This window comes from Trichechus manatus, unplaced genomic scaffold (genome assembly GCF_000243295.1).
Source record: "Trichechus manatus latirostris isolate Lorelei unplaced genomic scaffold, TriManLat1.0 scaffold00049, whole genome shotgun sequence".
NCBI lineage: Eukaryota > Metazoa > Chordata > Mammalia > Sirenia > Trichechidae > Trichechus > Trichechus manatus.
Window position 1 is genome coordinate 8,913,013 of NW_004443985.1, and position 24,658 is coordinate 8,937,670.

The 24,658-nt window shown below is 42.8% G+C and overlaps 1 protein-coding gene across 4 annotated transcripts in view; it reads right to left on the reverse strand.

Annotated features, from left to right (window-relative positions):
• The window catches only part of TGFBR2 (transforming growth factor beta receptor 2), a 97,026-nt gene extending 72,959 nt beyond the window's left edge, over nt 1-24,067 (reverse strand). Inside the window, exons 1-2 of one of the 4 annotated variants that reach the window (XM_004377358.2) lie at nt 23,639-23,955; nt 6,843-6,917 (exon numbers count right to left, since the gene is read on the reverse strand). In XM_004377358.2, the coding sequence (XP_004377415.1) occupies nt 6,843-6,917; nt 23,639-23,732 (169 nt within the window). In that variant the 5' untranslated portion in view covers nt 23,733-23,955. The other 3 variants (XM_023732252.1, XM_004377359.2, XM_023732253.1) reach the window with 3 other exon arrangements.
• Nucleotides 24,068-24,658: the final 591 nt, after the last annotated feature.

The window sequence follows — 24,658 nt, forward strand, 5'->3', positions numbered from 1 at the left end:
TTTTAGCTGCAATATTGTGGTAATTAGCATGGGGAGGTGACACCATGAGTTACAGCGCTGGGTGACACCAACCCTAGCGATGCAACTGATCCCTTCTATCCATAGGGGACAGCCACGTTTGCGCACTGAAATAACATTTAGTACCAAGGATACGCTGTTGTTGTTGTTAGGGGCCTTCCAGTAGGTTTCAACTCCTAGTGGCCTGATGTAACTGAGTAGAACTGCCCCATAGGTTTTTTTTAATGGTAGTCTTTATCGAAGCAGACCGCCAGGTCTTTCTCTTCAGATCTGCTGGGTGGATTCGAACCGCCAACCTTTAGGTTAGCAGTCAAGCGCTTAGCCACTGCACCACCAGGGTTTCTTGCCAAGGATGATGTTGAATTAAGTAACAAACTTTGAACGTGTTGACATACCTTTGACTAGGAAGTCAAATTACAATGTTTTCTACTTCCTAAGAAGACATTATATGCAATCTCTAGTATGCACCTAACTTTGGTGCCTTCTATGTGTTCCTCATGCAAATAATTTATTCATTAAGCTCTGAAATTAAACCTACCTAGTGTTGGAGCGAGAACCAAAAAACCAAACCAATCCCGTTACCGCTGAGTCGACTCCAACTCACAGCGACCCTATGGGACAGAATGGAACTGCCCCATAGGGTTTCCAAGGAGCACCCGGTAGATTCGAACTGCCGACCTTTTGGTTAGCAGCCAAGCTCTTAACCACTGTGCCAAGAGGTGTGTAAAATGCTGCATGGCCCCAGAGGTGACTGAGAAGTCCAAATTCACTACATTTCACAGCCTCTTGTCCATCTTAGGACTTTAGGGCATCTGAACTTGTTGTTCCCTACCCTTGCTTGTTCAACCCCTGACTTCTGCTTCTCTCTCCTCAAATACCACCTTATCAAAGTGGCCATTCCTGACCACCCTTTCTAAAATTACATGCACCCCACCATCACTCTCTGCCCCTTGGCTGCACGTACCATTCCCTGACATATTAGTATAGTCCTGTTTGTTAATTTGTGCACACGGGGCTTGCTCACTGCTGTTCTCCCAGACCCTTGAACACTGCCCGGGACATGGCATTTGGTTTTCAATAAACACTTGTTGTTGTTGATAGCGTTCCATTTCCCTAACTCCTCTGAAGCCAAGTTTCATATCCCATCCTTAAGTTCCAAGAGCAACCTTTGGCTCTTCTGATAAATTCGCAGATCTGCAATTGCTCAACAAGGAGTAAGGATGTGCTCACGGAGGAAGTAGGACAATAGAAGGAAAAAAAAAAAGACATGTCGAAGCCAGGTATAGAGGGTGCCAAGAGTCAGTGAAGAGTTTTAAAAAAGAAAACAAAAACCTCAAATTTGGTTACTCAAAATTAGCAGTAAAAGGAAGTCAGTTCACAAGTTAATGTGAGTTTCTTTCCTCAACGGAGCTCTTCATGGAAGTGGAAGACCACGGATCAGACCAAAGAAGATATCGCTCTCAAAACAAATTGGACTGAACTCAAGGGCAGAATCTAGAACCGCATGGTATAATACTGCAGCCACTAGCTACACATGACTTTTTAAATATACATTTAAATAAAACTCAAATAAAATCACATATTCAGTTCCAAGTCACGCTAGCCATATTTCAAGTGTGTAATAACACTTATATCTATGCTGTATAATGTGGCAGCCACTAGCCACATGTGGCTATTGAGGACTTGAAATGTGGCAGGTGCAACTACGAAATTGAATTTTAAATTTTATTTTATTTCAATTAACTTAAACTTAAAAATAGCCACATGTGGTTATTGGCTGCCATATTGGACAACACAGTTAGAAAGGATCCCTAAAATTCCCATTCTCCTCAAGGCCTCTGAAGAGAGACGTTCAAACCATTTCTTAGCACCTACAATCATAGTGGAAACTCTGGTGGCGTAGTGGTTAAATGCTATGGATGCTAACCAAAAGGATCGGCAGTTCGAATCCACCAGCTGTTCCTTGGAATCTCTATGAGGCAGTTCTACCCTGTTCTACAGGGTCACTATGAGTCAGAATCGACTTGATGGCAACGGGTATAATCATAGTGGAACAGATTAAATTATTTGTACCTCCCCATTCTTGTACCTTGGAATTATAGGCCGTTTCTGTCCTAGATATATGATCTTTAATGTTTATGGAAATACTCTATAACAATACGCTCTAATTATAATATTTTGTTGCAGTAGGTTCCAGTCAGGCCTCTTTTATGGATGGTGTTTTCAGTTTTAATCTTAAAAGAGCCATACAAATAGTACTGTCTTGTGCGAGAACAACATGCTTTAAAGTCTATGGCCATGGAGTGGTAGAGATTCCAAACCTTCAAACTCTGCATGGAAATCTTGGGTGAAGGGAAGTTACAGAGGCTGGTAGCAAGTCTCAGAGGAGAAAATTTGCCCTGGAGGAATGCTTTTAATTGGATTTAGCTTCGGTTATAAGAGTCCAGCAGAAGTGGCTTTCCTGAAGGTACTGGGATGTTCCCCTGTGAGTAAGTTTTCCCATTGGTCATCCCTCTCCTATGTTCTTCTAGAAATTCACCCTTATGTTGCATGCTGTGACTTAAACCCTCCAAAAAACTTTGAAGAAAGGGCCAGTATTTTTTTCTAAAGTGTTAATTTCCTTGCTTTAGGCTTATGTGGGCTTTGACTGGAAACGTAATCTGTATGCCTCAACTCTGCATTGTGTTTCAGTCATCAAAGTGGGGCTTAATGAGAATGACTTGATACTTTAGGAGTCAGATGAGCCTTACTTCTTGTTTTTTTTTTTTTTTTTTTTTAACATTCTTTTATCTTAGGCACAGGGATTTGCATTTTGAGAGTCTGTGCCAGCTGACTTTAGCCCTCACGGGTTTCAGCGTGTTGCAAACCTAGGTCAGTCCATTTCTCTCACTTCTGGGACATTCTCCTGCTGCCACTCATGGCTTAATGGTTTACTAGGGAACTCTAGCCCTTGTCCCTAACTGTCTTATGTCCCTACCTCTGCAGTGATACCACAGACAACCAATCATTTAATACAAGACACCTTCTTAAAGAAGTTGGGATGGAACTTGATTATAAATGGTAGCCAGGCCAGTAGGCAAGCCCCTTCCCAGTGGGATTTCTGATCCAGCTCTGCCGTACTTCTCTTGCCAGCTCCCTCGTAGCCTTCTTTTTCAGATCTCCATGGAAGTTGAGTAACCAGAGTCTTTTTTGGTTTTCTTTAGATTAGCATCGTCCAACAGAACTTTATGTGATAATGACACCAGGGTGCACGACAATGCATGAGGCGTGGTCCAAGGCAGCTCCCCTGCTGACTGCCCAGTTCGGTCATGGCTCAGCTGAGCTGGGGAACTGCCTCTACATGGTCAGTGGATACACTTCCCTGGCAGACACCTTCCCAATCTCCCCTGTTTTCTTGAGGCAAGTGAGAAGTATTAGCCTGGGGCTAAAAAGTGGACAACGGTGCCTCTGCAGACTCTTACCCAGACTTTCTGATCCAGGCTTTTTTTTCTCTTCCTCCTTTGGAAAGTCTTCCTTACCACCTACCTCCAACTCACAGTGCTCTGCCTCTTTTGGTCTTGAATTTAAACCACCTTTATTGCAAGATAGCCTCTTCGATGAACTTGTATTTACTCTGACTCTGCAGGTGAGTTTCCAGAAGTAAAACGATTTTGATTCTCTCATAACTATACTCCAAAACCTCGTTTTAAGGACTAAGGTGTGCCTGTCCCAAGCCATGGTGTTTTCAATTGCCTCATATGCATGCAAAAGTTGGACAATGAATACAGAAGACTGAAGAAGAATTGATGCCTTTGAATTACGGTGTGGGCGAAGAATACTGAATATACCATGGACTGCCAGAAGAACAAACAAATCTGTCTTCGAAGAAGTACAGCCAGAATGCTCCTTAGAAGCAAAGATGGCGAGACTTTTTCTCACGTACTTTGGGATGTTATCAGAAGAGACCAGCCCCTGGAGAAGGAATCATGCTTGGTAAAGTGGAGGGTCAGGGAAAAAGAGAAAGACACTCAACAGGATGGATCAACACAGTGGCTGCAACAATGGGCTCAAGCGTAACAACGATTATGAGGATGGCACAGGACCAGACAGTGCTCTGTTCTGTTGTACACAGGGTCGCTATGAGTGGGAAGTGACTCAACGGCACCTAACAACAACAACAGCACCTTGCTTATATTTGTTACAATGGATTTAAAGTCCATAGATGGGAGTTTTGAATCTAGTAACTGGTACTTCTTTGCTGCAGGACATCAGATAATTCCCTCGACCTTTCTGGGCTGCAGTTTCCTCATTTGTAACCTAGTTGGATTAGGTCAGATCAGTATTTCTCAACCTGGGTTCCACATTACGATCATCTGGAGAGGTTTTAAAAGAATGTTGGCACCAGACCTTCACCCCAGGGCAAATGAATCAGAACTTCTGGGGGTTTGGGTCAGGCGTGGGTATTGTTTTAAAAGCTCCCATGATGATTTCAGTGTGCCGCCAGGTTTGAGAAAGTAAATATAGCTCAGGAAAGGACATATTCTATACAAAGTGGCGAACTCAGCAAGAACAAATATAAGGGTTACAGATGGGGGCATGGCAGGACTGGACAGAAGTGGCCAGGCCTACAAACAAACCTTCTCAACTTTGGGCTGACTGCTAGGAAAACTATAAAATATATTATAACAAAGCCTTATTATAAATGTATACAGGTAGAGTCAAATTTTTTCTTATGTGACTCAAACTCTAGTTTTAGAGTGAGGCAGGGTGGTTCACAAACATAATTGTCTCCAAGACACTTAGTTGCCATTGTATGAAGTCTTCTTTGAAGATGATATTTAGATTAATTTTTAAGTACAGATTTTATAAATTCAAATATTTTTAAAGGGTGGAAATCCTTTGCCAATCACCAAGGAGACAACAAGCTTAAAGGAAGATCTGTTTGAAAGATCTGAGAAGTAATTTCCCTGAGAAAGCTGAATCTCTAAAGTGCCTTGACCCCACACAGCAACATGAATGGTGAGTTCAAGGAGACCAACGTGAGAAAGCCTATCTCCCTTTAGATAACCTAGAAAAAGAGTGAATACGGTAAATAGTTACTCAGATAGGAGTTAGCACCTGCGGGTAAGATTTTCCTTCAGAAAATCACAAAGCTAAATAGAAACAACATAAACGAAGCAACCTTTAATTCAATATACTCCTGCAATTTACATTTCTCTTCCTAGTCTCTCTGATATTTTTCCTTCTCCCCGCAGCCCTAAACAAAGATATATTGAGCACTATCTATGTACCAGGTCTGAAGAAGAACCATTTCTGAAGTTTGAAATTTGAGCCTTTTCTTAGTATAATTACATTTGCCTTAGGAAATAGTATGTAAAAACTACAAACATTTTAAAGGATTACATAAAAGATCTTATTTCAGAAGATTGACTATAAAATCCCTTTTAAAGATGAAGTACATAAAATGGTAGAATTAAAATCTATTATCCTTTGAATAAAATATCTCAAATTATAATATAAATTCATGAACCCAATTATTGTTATTGTTTATATTGCAGTAAATATCTATGTAAAAAAATTGTTTGCTTTTCCAACAGTCTTCACGTGTACAGTTCCGTGGCAGTGGGTTTATCATGTTGCTCAACCACTAGTATCATCTGTTCTCACATTTTCCCATAACCTTTCACAGAAGCTCAGTGCCCTCTTAGCAGTGAGTTCCCGCTTTCCCTTCCCTCCCTTCCGCCCTGATAAGCACTCATAAACGTTGGTCTCTATACACTTGCCTATCTTAGATATAATGAAGCCCATCTTTGCTGGAAAAAATCTCCATTGAGGAGAATGGCTCAGAATGATTCTCATTTCCGAGCCCATATTGGAAAAATGATCCCAACAAATCCTGGTAGGAAGAAGAGAACAAAGGCCATATTACAGTGTGGGAGCCCACCTAATGTGTTTTCCTTAACCAAAATTAAGTAAAACTACATGGTGACTCAACTTCCCCTTATATGCTGTTGAGCTAATAGCACTTGTACAGAGCAAGCTGCAGGAAAGCAGAAGTAGATATAATAAAGTACCTTTAAAACTGTCTGCAGTATCTGCTGCTCCTAATAGAGGTCATTCTTTGAGATGGGATAATTACACCCATCTCAGAGGGTCGTTCGAAGTACTAAGTATGGCATATAACTGAAGCTGTTTTGGAAATAACAAACACTCTACAAATCTAAGTAATTATTAAAATGATTGCTGTCACTGGGCATGGTCAATGCATTTTCTTCCAAGTTGCCAGACTAGACTCTTTCTGTTTGTTTCTATAAGTGCCCTTCCCGCAGCAAAGAAGCGCCCTTCTACGCAAAGATGCCCGTATCCCTGATCAGCTCGAGCACCGTGAGGCTCTGGTGAAGAGCAGAACCACAGCCCTGTAGCAACTGGAGTAACCGCTTATAAACGGCAACATTTGTCTACTGACAATTGTGACATAATCTCAGAAGGCAGAGCACATGGCGTTTAAAAAGAGAAGCTGTCCCCACAAGAACTGGGAAAAAAGAAAAGTGACTCATCGCACAGTTTGAACTCTGTGCAAGACTGGTGGACAGAACCCTCTAAGAAGTGTGTCTTGAAAAAGGAAATTCTCCAGTCCTGAATAAGGCTTCTAATGGGAGCTTTTCAAAGCAGAACAAGGCTCCCGATATCAACCCTTCCACTGCCTCTTCCACACTTCGTCTACAAAAATGTGAAAATCTCATGGGGCCATGGTTTTTATCTTAGATTTACCAGGACATTAAGCAGCAAGGAGGTACAATGATTAAATGGTAAAATGATTAAAGGATAAATTCATGATACGTTACAAGGTTTCAGTGGATGAGTAGTCCTATTACAGCTTGGGTAGAAGATTTCATCTTTCTGGGCCTCCATTTCCACATCTGTAAAACGGGATAATTATACCCATCTCAGAGGGTTGCTCGAAAGACTAAGTATGACCTACAACTGAAGCTGTTTTGCAAATAACAAAGCACTCTACAAATCTAAGTTAATTATGAAAATGATTACTGGCATGGTCAATACATTTTCTTCAAAGTTACCAGACCATTTTTTTTCCCCACTAGTGCGCTTTCACCATAAATTTCAACGATAGTAAGATGATTCAAATCACTACTCGTTTCTGTTTTGCTTGCATTCATTTTTTGTCTTTTGTCTCCCTGGACAAGTAGCAAAGGACTATTTTCAAGACTTTTTTTTTTTTTTTTTGCTTTTAATATTCAGTTAACAATGAAATAAAATAACAGCTATTTTAACTACAAAAATCATTTTATATATTCCAAGCAGGAATGTACCAAGGTAGAGGTCGGCAGTTTGAATCCACCAGCCACTCGCTGGAAACCCTATGGGGCAGTTCCGCCCTATCCTATAGGGCCGCCATGAGTCGGAACTGATTCGATAGCAATAGGTTTGGTTTATGAACCTAAAGGCTGGCAGTTCAAACCTACCCAGCAGCAATGCAGGAGAAAGGCCTTACGATCTGCTTCCATAAAGATTACAGCCAAGAAAACCCTATGGAGCGGTTCTATTCTGTGACACAGTTGCCACGAGTTGGAAGTGACTCAACAGCAACAGGTTTGGGTTTTTTGTTTTTTTGGTGGCGGGTGGGTTATGTGCCAAAGAGTGTTTGAAATGTACACTAAAAGCAGGATTTTCTACTGTGGCCCTGGTCACCACTTGTAACGTGCACACAAGCCCACAAGTGAAGTGAGGTTTAAGCGGCTCCTTGCAACCAAACGCCATCATCAATTACCCACCCTAACGCCTGCATATCTTTACAATGTCAAGAAACTTGAATTGAGAGAGCACAGAGAACCAAGGGAACCTCTGTGGCCATCTCATGTAACACGGGAAGAACACTTCAGAGAAACGACAGTCAGTGAATCAGACTCTCCCAAGATTTTCAGGAGCTCACTCCAGAGACTCCATTGAACATAAATTGAGTGAAAACACTAATCACAATCAAAAGAGTACATTGCATCAGAGGTCAAGTATTATCTTTGACTTCTTTTCCCAGAACTTCTTCAAAATATATCTTTGAATAAAGATATCGAGAAGAACAAAATTGTTTGGACTAGCAGAACATTCTTAAAACAGATTTCTAATATTTAGTCAAATTGCTTTTAGATGAAAGAAGCTATACTTTGAGAAGTAGCAATACTATGGAGTAGGAAAGGCTAAAATTAATTGTAGCTCCAACAGTTATACAAGACGTTAATATTGGACTGTTAAGAAACTGTATTCTCTCCATGTTCTGAAGACACCACAGGTACCTCATGAATAAAACTGGTAGCACGCAACACTCTGAGTTTGTGAAAATGCTTTGTAAAGGGTTGACTAAATGTCAGTGATTATACAATTATCACAAACATCCCTTCAACATCATTATACAAATCTTAAAAGATAACTGTTTTTAGTAGTTTTGAAAGACAACCAACAGCACACCCAATCACTCAAGAGTATTCCATTTCAACCACTTCTAAGAAGTGCTACATAATATTAAGACATAAATTTTATTTCATCTCCCTTTTCCCCATTGGTAGGCAGGTAGGGCATTCCTCATCCATGTCTACCTCATGCTGTGAAGTCAGCGGTAGCTCCAGCATTTCCATCGAGGGGTTTCATGAGGGTCGACCTGGTTAGAAGGGAAGATGGAGACTTGTCTGGAAGCTGAGCACGTATAGGAAGAATGCTACTGCCGGCGTGGAGACTGCATGTTTATACAGGGTGGCTCTGCAGGAAGCTGACGGAGACTAGGGTGGAGGAGAGGGCTGAAGACCCTCCTTGGCGATCCATTCTGTGAGGCTCCCATCCCATATTCCAGTCTCCTTCGTGTGTGCCATTTTAACAGAGTTCTCCGAAGAATGCAACCCAGGGTCACCTCTCATATGGGATGCAGGGAGCAGAGTGCCTTCAGGAACTTTCCATTGCACCAAGACCCTGCCAGCCTGCCCTGCTCCAACCATCCCAATGGCAGGAGATAACATAGGAGTCATAAAAATGAAAGGCAGGGAATGTCAAAAAACCGTCCTGAGTATAACTGACTTCATGAATTTTTCTGGCCTCTAAAGTCTTAATGCGCTGGGGCCCTCTACAAAAGAGTAACATGCGAGAGGATAAATGAATCAAAGACTGTCTGTGATGCTGGAAAAACAACCACCCTTAACTCCCACAGACGGCGGCTCCCTCAAATTCAGAGAAACGAGGTCTGCAGACAGAGCAAACGTCCATGGTAAAGAGAAACTTGCACACAGCAGACCAGTCAAGGTTTCCCAGAGCCCACGGTTCTCACACACAGCAGACCAGTCAAGGTTTCCCAGAGCCCACGGTTCTCTCAAACAACAGTACAGCTAGTTACCAAAAACAAAGCCATCGACACGCAAAACTGGGCGGTCAGAAGTACGCAGTCCAGCAAAAAAAAAAAAAAAGAAAAAGGAAAGTTGCCACCCTTGTTTTGGATGTGCAAGCAATTTCCCCGGCCTTTAAATGCAATGAATTGCAAACAGCAACAATTGTTTTTTTTTTTTTTTAATTGTGCTTTAGATAAAGGTTTACAGAGCAAATCAGTTTCTCATTAAACAATTAATGCACATATCGTTTTGTGACATTGGTTGCCAAGTGTCAACACTCTCCCCTTCTCAACCTTGGGTTCCCTATTTCCATCCGTCCAGCTCTCCTGTCCCCTCCTGCCTTCTCATCCTTGCCCCTGGGCTGGTGTGCCCACTTAGTCTCATATACACGGCTAAGCTGCGTGTATTATTGTTTGTTTTATGGGCCTGTCTGATCATTGGCTGAAGGTTGAACCTCAGGAGTGACTTCAGTACTGAGTTAAGAGAATCCGGGGGCTGTACTCTTGGGGTTTCTCAGGTCTCTGTCAGACCAGTAAGTCTGGTCTTTTTCTGTGAGTTTGAATTTTGTTGTACATTTTTCTCCAGCTCTGTCCAGGACCCTCTATTGTGATCCCTATCAGCACAGTTGGTGGTGGTAGCTGGGTACCATCTAGTTGCGCTGGGCACAAACAGCAACAACCTTGTAGAGAGAATATGTGCTAAACCCTGGGGAAGAATCAGACAGACGTTTCTCCCTCAAAGAATTTTCCTTCTCGTAAGGGAGTCCTTGGGTGGTACCAAGTGTTAACATACTCACATGCTAAATGAAAGTTTGGAGGATAGAGTCCACCTAGAGGCCTGGCAATCTACTTCCAGAAAATCAGCCACTGAAAACTTTATGGAGCACGGTTCTACTCTGACACATGGAGTCGCTATGAGTCAGAATCGACTCCAGTGAACTGTTTTAAGGGAGTTACAACACACACATTTCACCGCAGATGGCTTTAGGAGCAAGGCTATGTGAGTGCAAAAGCAAAGCCTGTTGAAGAAGCTGTGCGGAAGAAAAGGGTGAGTTTGACCAGGATAGGAAAGGAAGACGCAACAGAAAAAGTGGCATTCGAAGGTGTTTTAGGGCACGGGTAGCGAATGGGCGAATTGAGGGGAGGGGAATTGTCACAAGTCAGGCAATTTGAAAACATAAAGGCTGTGTGAGGAAGCTGGTTTGAGTGCAGCCAGCTCATGAGGGCTGCACAAGGGTGATGTAGGAATGGTAAAGAGGCTTGACCTCATCTGCACTTGGATTCATCAAGCAGGTCTGGTGTTCCATCTGTGTGCAAGGTCGTCTTAGAAGCCGTGTGGCACCTCCTGACCTCAGGGAGGAAGCAAGGACCCTGTAATCACCAGGAATTCCCAGAGGCCTTTGCAGGGAGCCCAGTCACCTATGCAAAATGATGTCTGGTGGGTAGGTAGACTGTACGTATACGAAGAGATCAGGGACAAGGGGAGTCCACAGGCAGAAACCAATCTGGAGAGTCTTACAGATGTCAGAAAATAAGAGGTCAAACTTGCATTGTGGTAGCAAAGACAAGAGCAAAAATGAAACCAAATGGTTATGCATTTCATGTAACTAGGTTCCCGTTATAAATAAATGTCTGGTTAACAGATTCTCGATGTTAAGATTTGAAAATCATTCGGATGAATAAAGTGAGATTTGGTGCAACAGGAAGTAGCATAAGCTAGAAGCTGCAATGGAAAGTTTTTCTTTTTTTTCTTTCAGCTCTCTCTCTCATGCTTTTTTTCTTTTTTCTTTTTCTTTTTTTTTGCCAAGTGAAGTTCAGGCATCAAAAGCAGAAGAACAAAATCAGAAAATAAAATTATTTGGAACAATCAGAAAGTAGTTGTGAGAAGTGGTTATTGTAGTCACCGTGTTAACTAAGGGTGTTAATAACAGACCCATTAAACCCACTGCCTCAAGTCAATTCTAATAGCGACCTTACGGGACAGAGTAGAACTGCCCCACAGGGTTTCCAAGGCTGTGAATCTTTATGGAAGTAGGCTGCCACAGCCAGCCGAGCTTTGAACCACCAAACCCAAAATCAAACCTGCTGCCGTCGAGTCGATTCCAATTCATACTGACCCTATAGGACAGAGTAGAACTGCCCCATCGAGTTTCCAAGAAGCACCTGGTGGATTCAAATTGCCAACCTTTTGGTTAGCAGCCTTAGCTCTTAATCACTGCACCACCAGGGTTTCCGCGCTGAACTACAGGGACCCATAATTCTAGAAGACAAAAGTAACTGAGATGCATGCCATTGAATTGTAAATGGGAAGGTTATTGTACTGGTCAATGTTTGGGCATGTATATTTCCACCACCACAATAATAATAATAATATAAATACAAAGCCTCAACAAAAAAATAACTGAGGTGCAAAAAATTGCCTCTTAGTGAGTAATATCCAGAAGCCACTCCATGAAAAAGCTCCTAGCGGCACTCAGAGAACAGTTTAAATTAAATGTGGAGAGATTCAAGAAACATTCAGTGAATCCTCAATGAGTATCAACCAAACAAGTTTCTCAAGACAGAAGAGGTGAATTTTAAAAAACGCTGAAGAACAAAATCTCTTCCTGAAATCCTATGTCATGAATTCATTGATGTATCGAGTACATACTTTGGATAGAGCGCTACATACTTCAAGAAACACCAGGGCATGACAGTCCCAGGATTAATGAAGGCCTCCATGTGTCAAGGTGGTCTGTGGCTAAGCGTCTCATGAGGTAAACATGACGAATGTTGTTAGCTCAGGAAAGAAACGGATCCTCGGCTTCTACAGTTCACGGTTGAGGAACAGTCACCAGACGAGAGCCATAAAGGATACTTTGGGGAAGCAGACTAGTTAGAAATGGTGACTCATTTAACTGACCTGATGCCTTGGGGTTAATTACATACAGTTAAAGCCGGCCTTATAGCTTAGAAAGAGTCAAGACTCTCATAAAACTAGGAGCAACTAACTATTCCTTCAGTCTTCCTCTTCCTCATTGACAGAAACAGATCTGACCTCATCCACCCAAATCACTGCAGATCACTTGACTCTGCTGGAGAAAATGCTTTAACACTGTTAGACTTGTGCTTCTCAAACTTCAGTAAGTACACGCCTGGGGATCTTGTTAAAATGCAGATTCTGATGTCGTAGATATTGAGATTCTACATTTCATACTATTGCTGCCGATCCCGGGAGGAGCCTCTGAAGAGCGAGGTGTTAGATCATCCTTTGTTGCTGTTATCAGGATGATGTTTTGGGAATGACAGTTATCAGGGGATGATAGAAAACCATTGTTTTCAGAGTCAGAACGCTTGGGCTCAATTGGAGGACTAGGAACAGCTGGGAGCAAGCTGGAAGCCATAAAGAACAGGAGATAGCAACAAAGGAAGAGATAGCCCGTTGCTCATTAGAATAGATAAATAGGCAATAAAAGAGGTAATAAAAATTATAAGATTAATTATCATAAAAATTGGAGCCCTGGTGGCGCGGTGGTTAAGAGTTACGGCTGCTAACAAAGAGGTTGGCAGTTCAAATCCATCAACCGTTCCTTGGAAACCCTATGGGGCAGTTCTACTCTGTCTTATAGGGTCGCTATGAGTCGGAATCAACTCGATGGCAATGGTTTTGGTTTTAGGTTTGGATCACAGAAATTATAAGAATAAAAGAAAGAGTGCCAGGGTGGATTGAGATTGTTAGACATTATTTATAACAATGTATCTTCAGGGATTCCAGAATAATGAATGAAATATAGGTTACTTTTTCTTTCTTTTCATCTACTTGTAGGACAAATGATATCATATAGTCTTTTTTCCACTCAATACAATGGGTTTTAAAGAACAAAACATAAGCGTGATATGTAGTAACTAGACAGTCACTCAAAGCAGTGGTTAAAAGATTCTTACTCTGTGCTAGAAATGCAATTATGGGACTGAGCAGCTACTCCCCTGCCTAAAACAGCAGCAGGCTGAAAACTGCCAATCTGTAGCAAATTCTGTCTCTTCTGAGAATATTTTAAGAAAAGTGGTGAAGAAATCTTCGGAAGGCAATAGAACACTAATTATATCTAGACATGTTTTTCTTCTTCCCCCCCCAAAAACCCAGAAGCTTCTTTAGGGTTTTATTTCTTCTCCTAGACACAGCAATGCAAATGTGGCAACACTTTATAATTTTCTACCTTAGAAAAAAGCCTCACAGACATCTTTACCACTTCAGCGGAAAGGGATAATGAAAATGCCATAATTAACCAAAGAGAAAAGACATCGCCACCCAAACCAAGTAAGCTTTTTCTCGATGAGGGCGTGACTTCTGGCTGAAGTAAACATGCCATTTAGTCAGGATGTATGCTCAGGCACCTGCAGTAGGAAATTTTCAAAATAACTATGGTTTCTTCTTCTTTATTATAATGATGGTCATCTCTAATGAACTCCATTGGGTTTGTGATATCTCAGTTCTGACAAATTTTCTAGTCTGTAAATGTTTCTAAGTCAATTTCCATGACTTCTCAACTAACATAGGAATAAAATTGATCAGAACTGAAAAACTGATCTCGTCCAATTCTTGTCACTGTGCGTGGAAGGAAAACGAGACCCAGCAGGACCAAGAGCCATAGCCAAGCCACTCAGATACCTCGATTCCCAGTACAACATGCTTTAGTCTTTCCCAGCTGTCTCTAAGGCAGAGGTTTTCTTAATCTCAACCTAAGGGTCATGTCTGGGTTACCTTTCATTCAAAATCAAGGTTCTGAGATAATTATGTATTTACCACTTCTTTTCTACTTGGCGTGTGGTCCTTAAACTAGGAAAATGATGAAGGGTTTGGCTAAACTTAAAAAAAAAAAAAATTGGTTTGATGACATGACACAGATTTTAGTTTCTGTTTGTAATTGGGGGGACACTTTATCTAGCTTATTTATTTCCTAAGCCAACAAGTAAATCCTACCATTATGTGTAGACTCAGTTCTTGTAGAAGCTGAAGCTTACAAATTTCAGGGGCACTGTTTAAGACAAAGGATATAAAATTAAGAATAGAAATTTAGGAATGAAAAATATTTATTTAGGATTACAAATGGTATCATAACAAATAACAAATTTTAACAAGCTGCAAATACCACAGATATAAAATTTAAAAGAAAACAAATATTCTTATCAATTATCTGACTGACATATCTCTGAAATATTTTCCCTACATTTTTGACCACGTAATTTTTAATCACCTTTTCCGATAACATTTTACAATATTCTCTACAGAAAAAATAGAAAAATATTCCGTCTTCCCATTGCACCTTTACTCGATCAGAATTTATAATTGATTACTGAATAATTTGGGAAACTTTCTTTCAATTTCATAATGCATTAGAGGTAAGGCCACATAAATTTTTTAGATGGCCTCCAAATTTGGGAAGTCTCTATAAAGTTTCTTTAGTATGTGACTCGTGAGGTTCCGGGCATTTCAGATTTTCTTACATATTTTTGACGCGCTGACACTGGTTCACCACATTGGTGGGACTTCTGTCAGGGCCCAGGAAGGGTTTATACCAGGGAGAGGTCTTTAAGTGCCACAGGTTTCAAGGTAAATCTTCCTTGGCATTCCATCACCTTTCCCCTACATATCTGATGCATCCTGGAACTTCCCCACTTCTTCCAAATCAATAAAGTGCCTATTTTAACTAGAATACTTAGACTCCTTGATGGCGTAACTGTTCCATGATTCAGCCAATACTATATCCCTTGATGTACATCCTTAATTTTCCCATTGAGGTCACAAGACAAGCATGGTGTCTGATTACCTGGTATAGTGTTGAAACTTTTTTTTAGCTATGGAAGTTAAATGAGTCAATATACGAAAAATGCTAAAGCACAAGGAAAAATGTTGGGTATCATCATTATTTCTCTTAATGCCAAGACTCTCCCACCACCAATGATAAAATGGAGAAGTGGTTTTTGTCAACTGAGGCAGCATAGTTTCAGTACAGTATAACAATTAGGGCTCCAGGCCCCTAAGACAGACCATCCTCGTTCAGATCCCAACATAATCATTGGTTAACTGAGTGGCTTTAAGTAAGTTTCTAATATCAGGAGGACTTGGTGTTCTGCCTGTAAAATGGAAAAATGAGCATTATAAAACCTGCCTCAGAGAGTTGCTTTAAGGCTTAAATAGTACACACAAAGTGCTCAGCCTGATCCAGACAGGTTATAAGATCTCATTATTGGGAAATCCATCCATATGTAGGGAGCCCCGGTGGTGCAGTGGTTAAGCGCTCGGCTGCTATCCAAAAGGTCTGTGGTTTGAACCCACCAGCCGCTCTATGGGAGAAAGATGTGGCAGTCTGCTTCCATAAATATTTACAGCCTTGAAAACCCTATGGGGCAGTCCTACTCTGTCCTATAGGGTTGCTATGAGTCAGAATTGACTCGCCGGCAGTGGGTTTGGTTTTGGTTTTGTTCATATGTGGTCTCTGGGGTAAAGGTTTCTAAGATGGGAATACCACTCATACAGGGCAGATGGCAGATTCCCTTTGCCTGTGGAAAAAAGTTGTGCAGAGTTTCGGGATGACAGAGAGTCATTCCCAAAGCAGCAGAGTGAGTTACCTCCTACAGTCCACGAATCTCTGTAATGGTTTACAACTTGAACCGGTAAAGAGCTGCTCTAGCATCTGCTGAAAATACATACGTGACCCCACATTTTCCTTCAAAGGCATTCATGCTTTTTCTGCCCAATCGCTGGTTCTCTAAAATGCCTAGTTATGACAATTCTATACCTTTTTAGCATCAGGAGGGCTTTTTACTGCCTTAAACTCTCTTAATTTTCTTGCTTTCCTGAAGAGGCTTGAGAAGGCAGTAAAATATTTATACGAGTAGAAAAAAACATCCAGATAAGCTTTACCTTGCCCTAGTGTTCCCAATACACTGAGGAAATGCAACTAGGGCATTAAGGAAAAAAAAAATTAATTTAGGACAAGCCAAATGAATAGAAAATACAAACAATGAAAATCTGAATTTCCCAAAGGAAATACAACAGTATGATTACAAACTCTTAGTTTTATAAAATACTTTTTCATTAATAAACAATGCTCTCTACTCCAGAGAACATATAACACAACTGGCAAAAATTTAATTTCTACCCAACATTTCTGTAAAGGAATGTTGCTGATGCCAGACGGACCCCTACCACAGGCAGGGCCAGGGCAAGAGTACAAATGGAGGCCCACCTACCATAAGGCAAAATATTTCAAGCTACAAAACAAGCTAACTGCTAAAATATGTCCTATTCTCTTATCTGACAAATATACTTTCATAATGTCTTAGAAGACCAGGTACAACTTGAGAATTCCTGGACTATTCAAAGTCCCTCCCTAGAATTGAATGGTATGGGGAGACACTATCTCTGGGTTCCAGCCGAAAATCTGCCTTCCTCTTTCCACTCCCTGGATACTGCATCAGGGTGGGCATTGTAGGAAGTGTATGGACACCCAAGTTCTACCTCTAACACACACACACAGCTGTCCCTTGGCTACCTGTCAAGCAGAGGGTGCACACACCAGTGACAACAAAGGCTCTCAGGAAGATAAGCCAATGGGATTGTGTAGTCCACAGAAGCTGGTTCAGGACCACCTGGACAGGGAATTTTAGGTTCCCAGGAACCCAAAATATGGTATAAAAAAGGGAGGGCTGTATGGACTCAGAGATCCAGGAGTCTCCTCACCCAACGGGCGAGGGCTTGACCAGAGAAGAATAAGAGCATTACCCTCTAAAGCCAAGGGCAGAAGCCCCTGCCCACGTAGTCCTATATTTTAGCTGTAGAATTGAAAAAATACTGGGGGGAAAAATATCCCATCAGAAATAATAATAATAATAATAAAGCAAAGAGCTGCATGTCTTGAGAGCAGACAGCCTTTCCTATATTTGAATCTTACCAGTGATATCTTGCCCTGAAGCTAAATCCATTATGATGATCTATAGCTCCAACCCTGTAAACAGAACATAGATGCTAGTGAACCTTCAAGAGCCTAAAGATCTACAAGCAGAAGACCATAAGCTGACTACACCCAAGGAGACAGTTGTTCCATGTTGAATGCCAAGATCTAAGAGGCTGATCACAGTAAGTAAAAGGCAGAAGCGATACTGATAGAACAGGTGAGGAGGGAATCTTTAGCACCTACAAGTTTTCAAATTAGTTGGCCCTCAAAAGTCAAGTTGTCCCCTTGTCCTTCGAGATGTTAAATAAGTTCTGTTTTGCCTGCCCTCACCAGCAGTTGTCTGAGGCCTGTCCACAGATTATGCTCCTAGTTGAGTGGAATTTGGGGTCAGCAATACACATCTTTGAAAATGGTGCATGTCCAGCTGATCTCAATGGTCAAATCATGGGTCACCTGCAAGGTCCCACCACCAAAATGATATTACCAGACTAGGAATGGTAGAGTTCCCTTGTGCAAAAAACAAAAAAAACAAAAAACCCTACCTTATCTTGATTTTCTGTAGTGCAAAAACAATCAGGAAGGAGGCAGATCACACAAACGAAGTAAATCAGTGAAGTCATGTGCACTGAATTAAGGATGTTAGATAGTAAGTTCCTCCTTTCTTGACTATTACACCCATACCTCTCTTACCAACTTCCTTCCCCACACACATGTACAAACATTTATTACTCCACAAAAAACAGCCTGGAAAGACTGGTCATAGAAGAGCTTAGAACATCAGCACACACTCACAGAGGCGAGCCCCAAGTGACCTTGAGCAGACCTTCTTTTCTCCATTTATAAAATAAAGAGAAAACAACTTATCTTGCGGGGCTTCTTTTGAAGATTGAATTAGATAAGTAATGTCCAGTGGCTGGCTCAGAGTCTCAATAAATGCTAGTTCTCCCTCTTTCTCTACCCTACTTTTCCCTGAGTTAAGCCAATTTGCCTGCTCAGCAGTCCAAACCCTTCCGACATGCCTGGCAAAGAACTATAATAATCATTATCTTGCGCCAGTTGAAGAAACAAGTACCTGGGGAGCGAAACGTTACAAGGAGAGGAGGGAACGCAGTAAGTGGTGAGCGTTCCTGCTGTTGAAGGCATATCAGCTAACACGTTTCTACTGAAAAACGTAGGTGAAATTCGCAGAAGCTGCACGTCAGGACCTGATGGGCAAAAGCTAGCAAGGTGATATGGTTAAGCTTTTATGTGAAAATTGGCTAACTAACACCATGCTGTGGCCAGGAAATAGGTTTCCTCTGCACCCTATTTGCAACCATTTCAGTGGCTTACATCAGACCTAAAAAAGATCCATGCTGCTCTTCAAGAGACAGTGGCTGCTTCGGGACCGCACGTCCCTTTGATCAACTCTGCTTCACTGCCTACAGACAAAAAACAAAACTCTGATTAAAAAAAAAAAGAAAAGTAGAAACTAAATTTAGATGTTAGCTCTTCATTTTTTAAGGGACGTTTCTTTTCAACAACCTTCTGGAGGAAAAAACAATCTGCGTTTCCTGGATAATTTCTTTGGTGAAACTTTTTAAAAGTTACCCAATGGCTTCAAATATCCTGCAATAATTCAACATTTACAGCTAAAGAGGTGGGATAAAAACTTCTAGGAGTTCACCATCTCATTTGTCAGAAGTTCAAAGATCTTTCTCCATATCTCATCAGAATAAAAGAAGCAAATCCACACTACAAAACAGTGCAATTGCCTATTTAGAAGAGGGCCTAGGCCATTCAGAAAGTAAAGATTTTATCATTGAAATCAAACTCCCATGAAACAGTGACTTCTTGGTCATGAAAATGGTAGACCTCGGTTGCTCTAGCCGCAGTAGGTTAAAGTGGAGGCGCAGTTGAGCATTTCCCGGGTGCTGGTGGAACAGTGGTTAAGAGTTTGGCTCCTAACCAAAAGTTCAGCAGTTCCAATCCACCAGCCATTCCTTAGAAACCCTATGGGGCAGTTCTACTCTGTGCTATGGGGTCGCTGTGAGTCAGAATTGACTCAAAGGTAAGGGTATGGGTTTTTAAATGATGTGCTAGGCACGACATGAGATCCAGGAGATAAATGAACAAAACACACGCTTCGCCTTTGATTGATCAGGTGGGCAGGCCTAAAGGTCTACTGGGCAAGGAAGTCACATAAAGACATGTCAGCTTCCTATTGTTAAGAACTACAAGAGGCCTGTACCCAGAAGGGGACACTTAGCTCAATCTGGGGCATTCCAAGCAGGTTTCCTTAAGAAGATGGCACTTAAGTCTTAAAAGATGAAGGAACGTTACCAGGTGGCAAGGGTTCCAGACAGAGGTAGCAGTTTCAGCAAAGGCACAGCTGACTAAGCCACTCACAGCACGTAGGTGGGTGGTGATGGGAATGGACTGGAGATGTTACCAACAAGAGGGGAAAGTGTGGGCCTTGGTGTGACGTCACGCTGCAGAGTCAGATGGAAACCAGGTCACTGAGGGCTCTGTTGGACCAGATTAAGGAGCTAATAATAATAATAATAGTAGAAGCTGACATTTTTTGAGCACTTACTATGCTGCAGGCACCACATTAAGCACTTTAAAACATTATTTCATTTAATCCTCCCCAAAACTCCATGAAGCAGGTTCTGTGATTCCCATTTTATAAATGAGGGCACCGAGAAAGAGTAAAATAACTTGCAACAGGTGACAGAGCTGGTAAATGGGACGTGGGTTGGGAACCCAGGATGGCCTGATTCCAAAGCTTGGAACCTACACTCTTCTACCTCCAGCCTAGCTGCAAAGGGAAGGCTGAACAGACATACTGGGTTCATCCCGCGGGCTATGGGAATGGGGAGTGGAATTAAAGGTGGCCCAACTGGGGACCTGTAAAAAGGCAGAGATAGAAAAGTGAGAAGCAGTCAGTGAAAAAATATGTCCAGAGGGACCGAGAAGGAAACATTCAACATGCACGCCCTCCTAGCACATTCAACAAAATATGGGCTTTGAAGACGGGGGTCTAGAAAATAGAATACCAGTATGCAATAATGCTTCCCAGCACCAAAGAAACCAAACTCATTGCCATTGAGTTGATTCCGACTCATAGCGACCCTAGAGGACAGAGTAGAACTGCTCCATAGGGTTTCCAAGGCTGTAATCTCTACAGAAGCAGACTGCCACATCTTTTTCTCACAGCGGCTGGTGGGTTCAAACCGCAAACCTCTCGGTTAGCAGCTGGGCGCTTTAGCCACCACGCCACCAGGGCTTCCAAGTACACAGGGTTAAAACGTGTATCCTTCTCTTTGCCTACAACTTGTCCTTCATGTTCAATAAATGAGAGCAAAGACCATGTCAGTCTTATTCATTCAGGACGGTGAGCATCCTGCCTGGCACAAGGAGACACCGGGGAGGGAAGAATGAGTCATGGCCCCTTCTTACAATGGTACCAATGAAGTGTCATTCTTAATTGGGAAAATAGAGTTAAAAAATGAACCTAAAGAAGAATTTCAAAAGTCACGTTGGTAACTGTGGAACAGTAAGTAGTCACCTGAAGTGGAAAGCTTTCAGCGGTTATGCTGACCACACAGGGAATCACGAGTCCTTGTCTCCACTGGACGCTACCGTGAAAAGCCAGCACTGAACTCAAGATGTGGTTCGTATTTTGTATAAACCATAACCGGTTAAAAATAAGATGTTATTAACGGAAGTGGCCAAAAGTGGCCTGGAGGGGAAAATGTGCTTTATAAAAACAAAAGTAACTAGACCAAAGATCAAATTCTGGGCCTAGTGATCTCCAGTCTGTGACCCTCACAAAATAAGCATGTCATTCAAGTGGCTTTAGGAACCAGAAAGAAGTTTATCCCTAGGACACTGTCACCCACATCGAGTCACTGAGTCCTCGACAGGAATCTTCTTTGAGGTATCTGAAAAGTAAAAATCATTATTTTTCAGATCTGAAGAGTTTTCAGACACGTAAAGTTTTCCTCCTAAAAAGTAATTGAATTTTAAGCATTTAGGAAGAGTGAATCTACTAAGTCAAAAACAAAAACAGTACCAATATATTTACCAGTGGAATTTGTCCTCATGCTGAAATCCTGTGCCCACTTATCCATCGACTAGACAGAAGATGGATGTTCATTCAGCTGACCTCATTGGAGGCTATAAACAATCTCATTTCATCATATCTTATCTTACACTGAGATATTTGAAAAATGTTTCGACACTACCGATTATGTTAGGAAAATTCTGAAACTACTTACGTGAAAAATTAAAATGTAAGTGGAGTTTGGTTTCTCATCTTCACTATTGTTATCTTCAACCATCTTCAAAAATTTAATTTGACTCAAATGAGTGCAAATTCAAAATGAACCCTTAGTTCAACCATTTTGAAACTGTAATTCCATAAAAATATAAAAACTGCAGGTTTTGTAAAATTATTTAGAAACCCAAATTAAAAACCGAAACACTAGGCTTTTGAAGCTACTTGTTTAAAAGTGCGTTTATAGATTAAGTGAAACTCATGAACTATTGAGTCTGGAATTTGCAAATCATAAATCTTATCCTTGTAAACAAAGCCCATTCCAGATACACTAACAAAATCAGGGCCCGATAATTTCCTTCTTTCATTATCTAAAACCAACGTTTTAACGATTTTTAATGTACAAAGAAAAGTAAGGGTGCCATTTTTAATATTTATTACCAAAATATAGCTCAGATTTTAAGAGTCTGTTGTAAAACCAGAGACTCTGGAGCATTCTGGTACTGCAGTATAGGATAACATCCAAGAACGAAACACTGAGATTTTATTAAACATTAGAGCTCAAGTACGTGTTAGGATTTTTTGCTTACAATAGTGCTTCTTCCTCATCCCACTAAAAATTCCCATCCCATGCCACCTTCAATATAAACCATATTTTAAAAAGTTCCCAATCTACCTCAAATTCTCTTTCTGTGAAATTTACCATCTAGAAAAACCAAAACACCAAACTCATTGCCGTCAAGTCAATTCCAACACGTAGCTACCCTCTAAGGCAGAGTAGAACTGTTCCATAGGGTTTCCAAGGAGTGGCTGCTGGATTTGAACTGCTGACCTTTTGGTTAGCAGCCATAGCACACTGTAGCTCTTAACCACTGAGCCACCAGGGCCATCTAGACTCTAGTGCATATTTCTTCTGCACAAACCTAAAGGTAAGCGGGTCTGTGCCCCTTGGTAGAGAAAATATGTGTTGCAATGTGATGTGGGCTGTCAGTATCTTCTACATTTCACCCCATATCTACCCAGGTCATCTCCAAGTCATCAAGGGAAAAAAAAAAAAGATGTTAAAGAGAAAGGGAACATAAAGTTACCTAAATCCAACCATGGGATTTTACAGATGAGGAAACTGAGGCCAGAAAGGTTAGAAGACTTGCTCCAAAACTCAGTTAACCAGACCACAGCTACAGATGCTCAGTTTTGTGGACTACAGCTGCAAAACTTTGTGACTCTTGAGGTCTCAGGGATTCTGCTCCCAATGCTTGTATTATTTTAAAGCTCTGGGGATCAAGATCGATCAGGTGGGCAGTTGTTTTATGATTTTAACTCTTCGATTTCCACCAAACGATAACTTCAGGGAACCATCAGCTCCCTGAAGGCAGCATCCCCGGCACCTAGCACCTAGCAGGCACTCAATAAATAATCCCACGCCTTCCACCTGACCATTCCCACCCCCTACCCCATCCAGGCCAAGTGGATGCCAGGTAACTTTCCTTTGAAAATCGCTTCTTTTCTTGAAACTTTTCTGCAATACGCCTGGCCTCAGAAGCCCGCCTTGGGGGATGCGTGGCCACTTCCAGGATCTTAGGGGGAAGTAACTGGACACTGAAGGTGGTGTCTCGGAAAGAACTGCGTGGGCGCGCGGCATCGCCAGGTGAGCACCGCCTCGGTGGCCCAGGTGAGCGAGCTGACCGGCCGGCCTCGGTGACTGACGCACCGGGCCGCGGCTCCCCTGCCGCCTGCAGATAACCAACTTCTCAAACTTCCCTTTCCGGGGGTGGGGGCCCGGCTCGATCGCGGCCGACACAACGCCTTTCCTGCTCGCACAAAGGGGCCCCAACGTGCCCCGCGCCCCCTTCCACTGTAACTTTCCTTCTCTTTTTAAAGAAAAACTCCCACATCCCTGCGGCTCGGGGAGTCCAGCTGCTTGGGTGCCGCGAGGGGCAACGTTCCCGGTTTCCGCCCAGAGCCGGCTGCCCGGGGCCGACTGTCAAACGCAGACAAGGGGCGGAGAGTCCAGGAGACCCCCCGGCGCAGCGCCAGGCTCCGGTGGGGGCCACTCACCCGACTTCTGAACGTGCGGCGGGATCGTGCTGGCGATGCGCGTCCACAGGACGATGTGCAGCGGCCACAGGCCCCCGAGCAGCCCCCGACCCATGGCAGAGCCCGCTGCTCCGCATAGACCGAGCCCCGAGCGCAGCGGCCGGCGCTCCCCGAGCCCCGGCTGCTCCTCCGCGCCGCGCCCTCTCGCGACCCCGCGCCGGGCCGGCCAGGCAGATGTGCGGGCCAGATGTGGCGCCCGCGAGCGAGCTAGGAGGGGGCCTGGAGGCCGGCGAGGCGCGGGGAGGCCCCCGGCGGCCGAGGGGAGCTACGCAGGAGGCCGGCTCCTGCCCCGGGCATGTGCGCGCGCGGGGGTGTCGTCTGTCCGTGCGCGCGAGTGACTCACTCAACTTCACCCGGCGCTGCGGGGGAAACAGGAAACTCCTCACCAACAGCTGGGCAGGACCTCTCGCCGCCGGGGAGCCTTCTCCCTCTCCTGCCTTCCAGCCCTCGCGTTCTCGCGCGGCTGTCAATCATCTCCCCTAGACCAGCCCCTCTGAGGACTTGGTAAACTTTCAACTGCCCCTCTCTGTCCCCCTCCACCGCTCTGGACTGCTTCTCCACAAGCGTTTACTCAGGAGTGACTCAGTGCAGGCGTTTCAGACAGCGGCTGAACACAGTCTCTACATGTTCCATAGCATCCCCACCAAGTCCCCCGCCTCGGCCCCCTATCCTAACCTTCTTCGGATTGTTTCCAGGGGCTTTAGAGTTGTGTTTTTCAAACTACAAGTCGCGACCCATGAGTGTATCCTGAAGTCTATTTTGTGAGTCGTGATAATTATTTTTTCTAGTAAAATCGTCAGGGTGAGCATTGCTTCATTAAACTTTTGCTTCAGTTATGTATATACGCATGTGTGTGCGTGCACGGTCACATTCTAAAATGTTTTTGTTACTGTAGGTCAAAGTCCAGCAGTTTTTCTCAATCTTTAATGTGCGTACGGATCACCTGGGAATCTGGTTAAAATGAAGATTTTGATTCAGTGG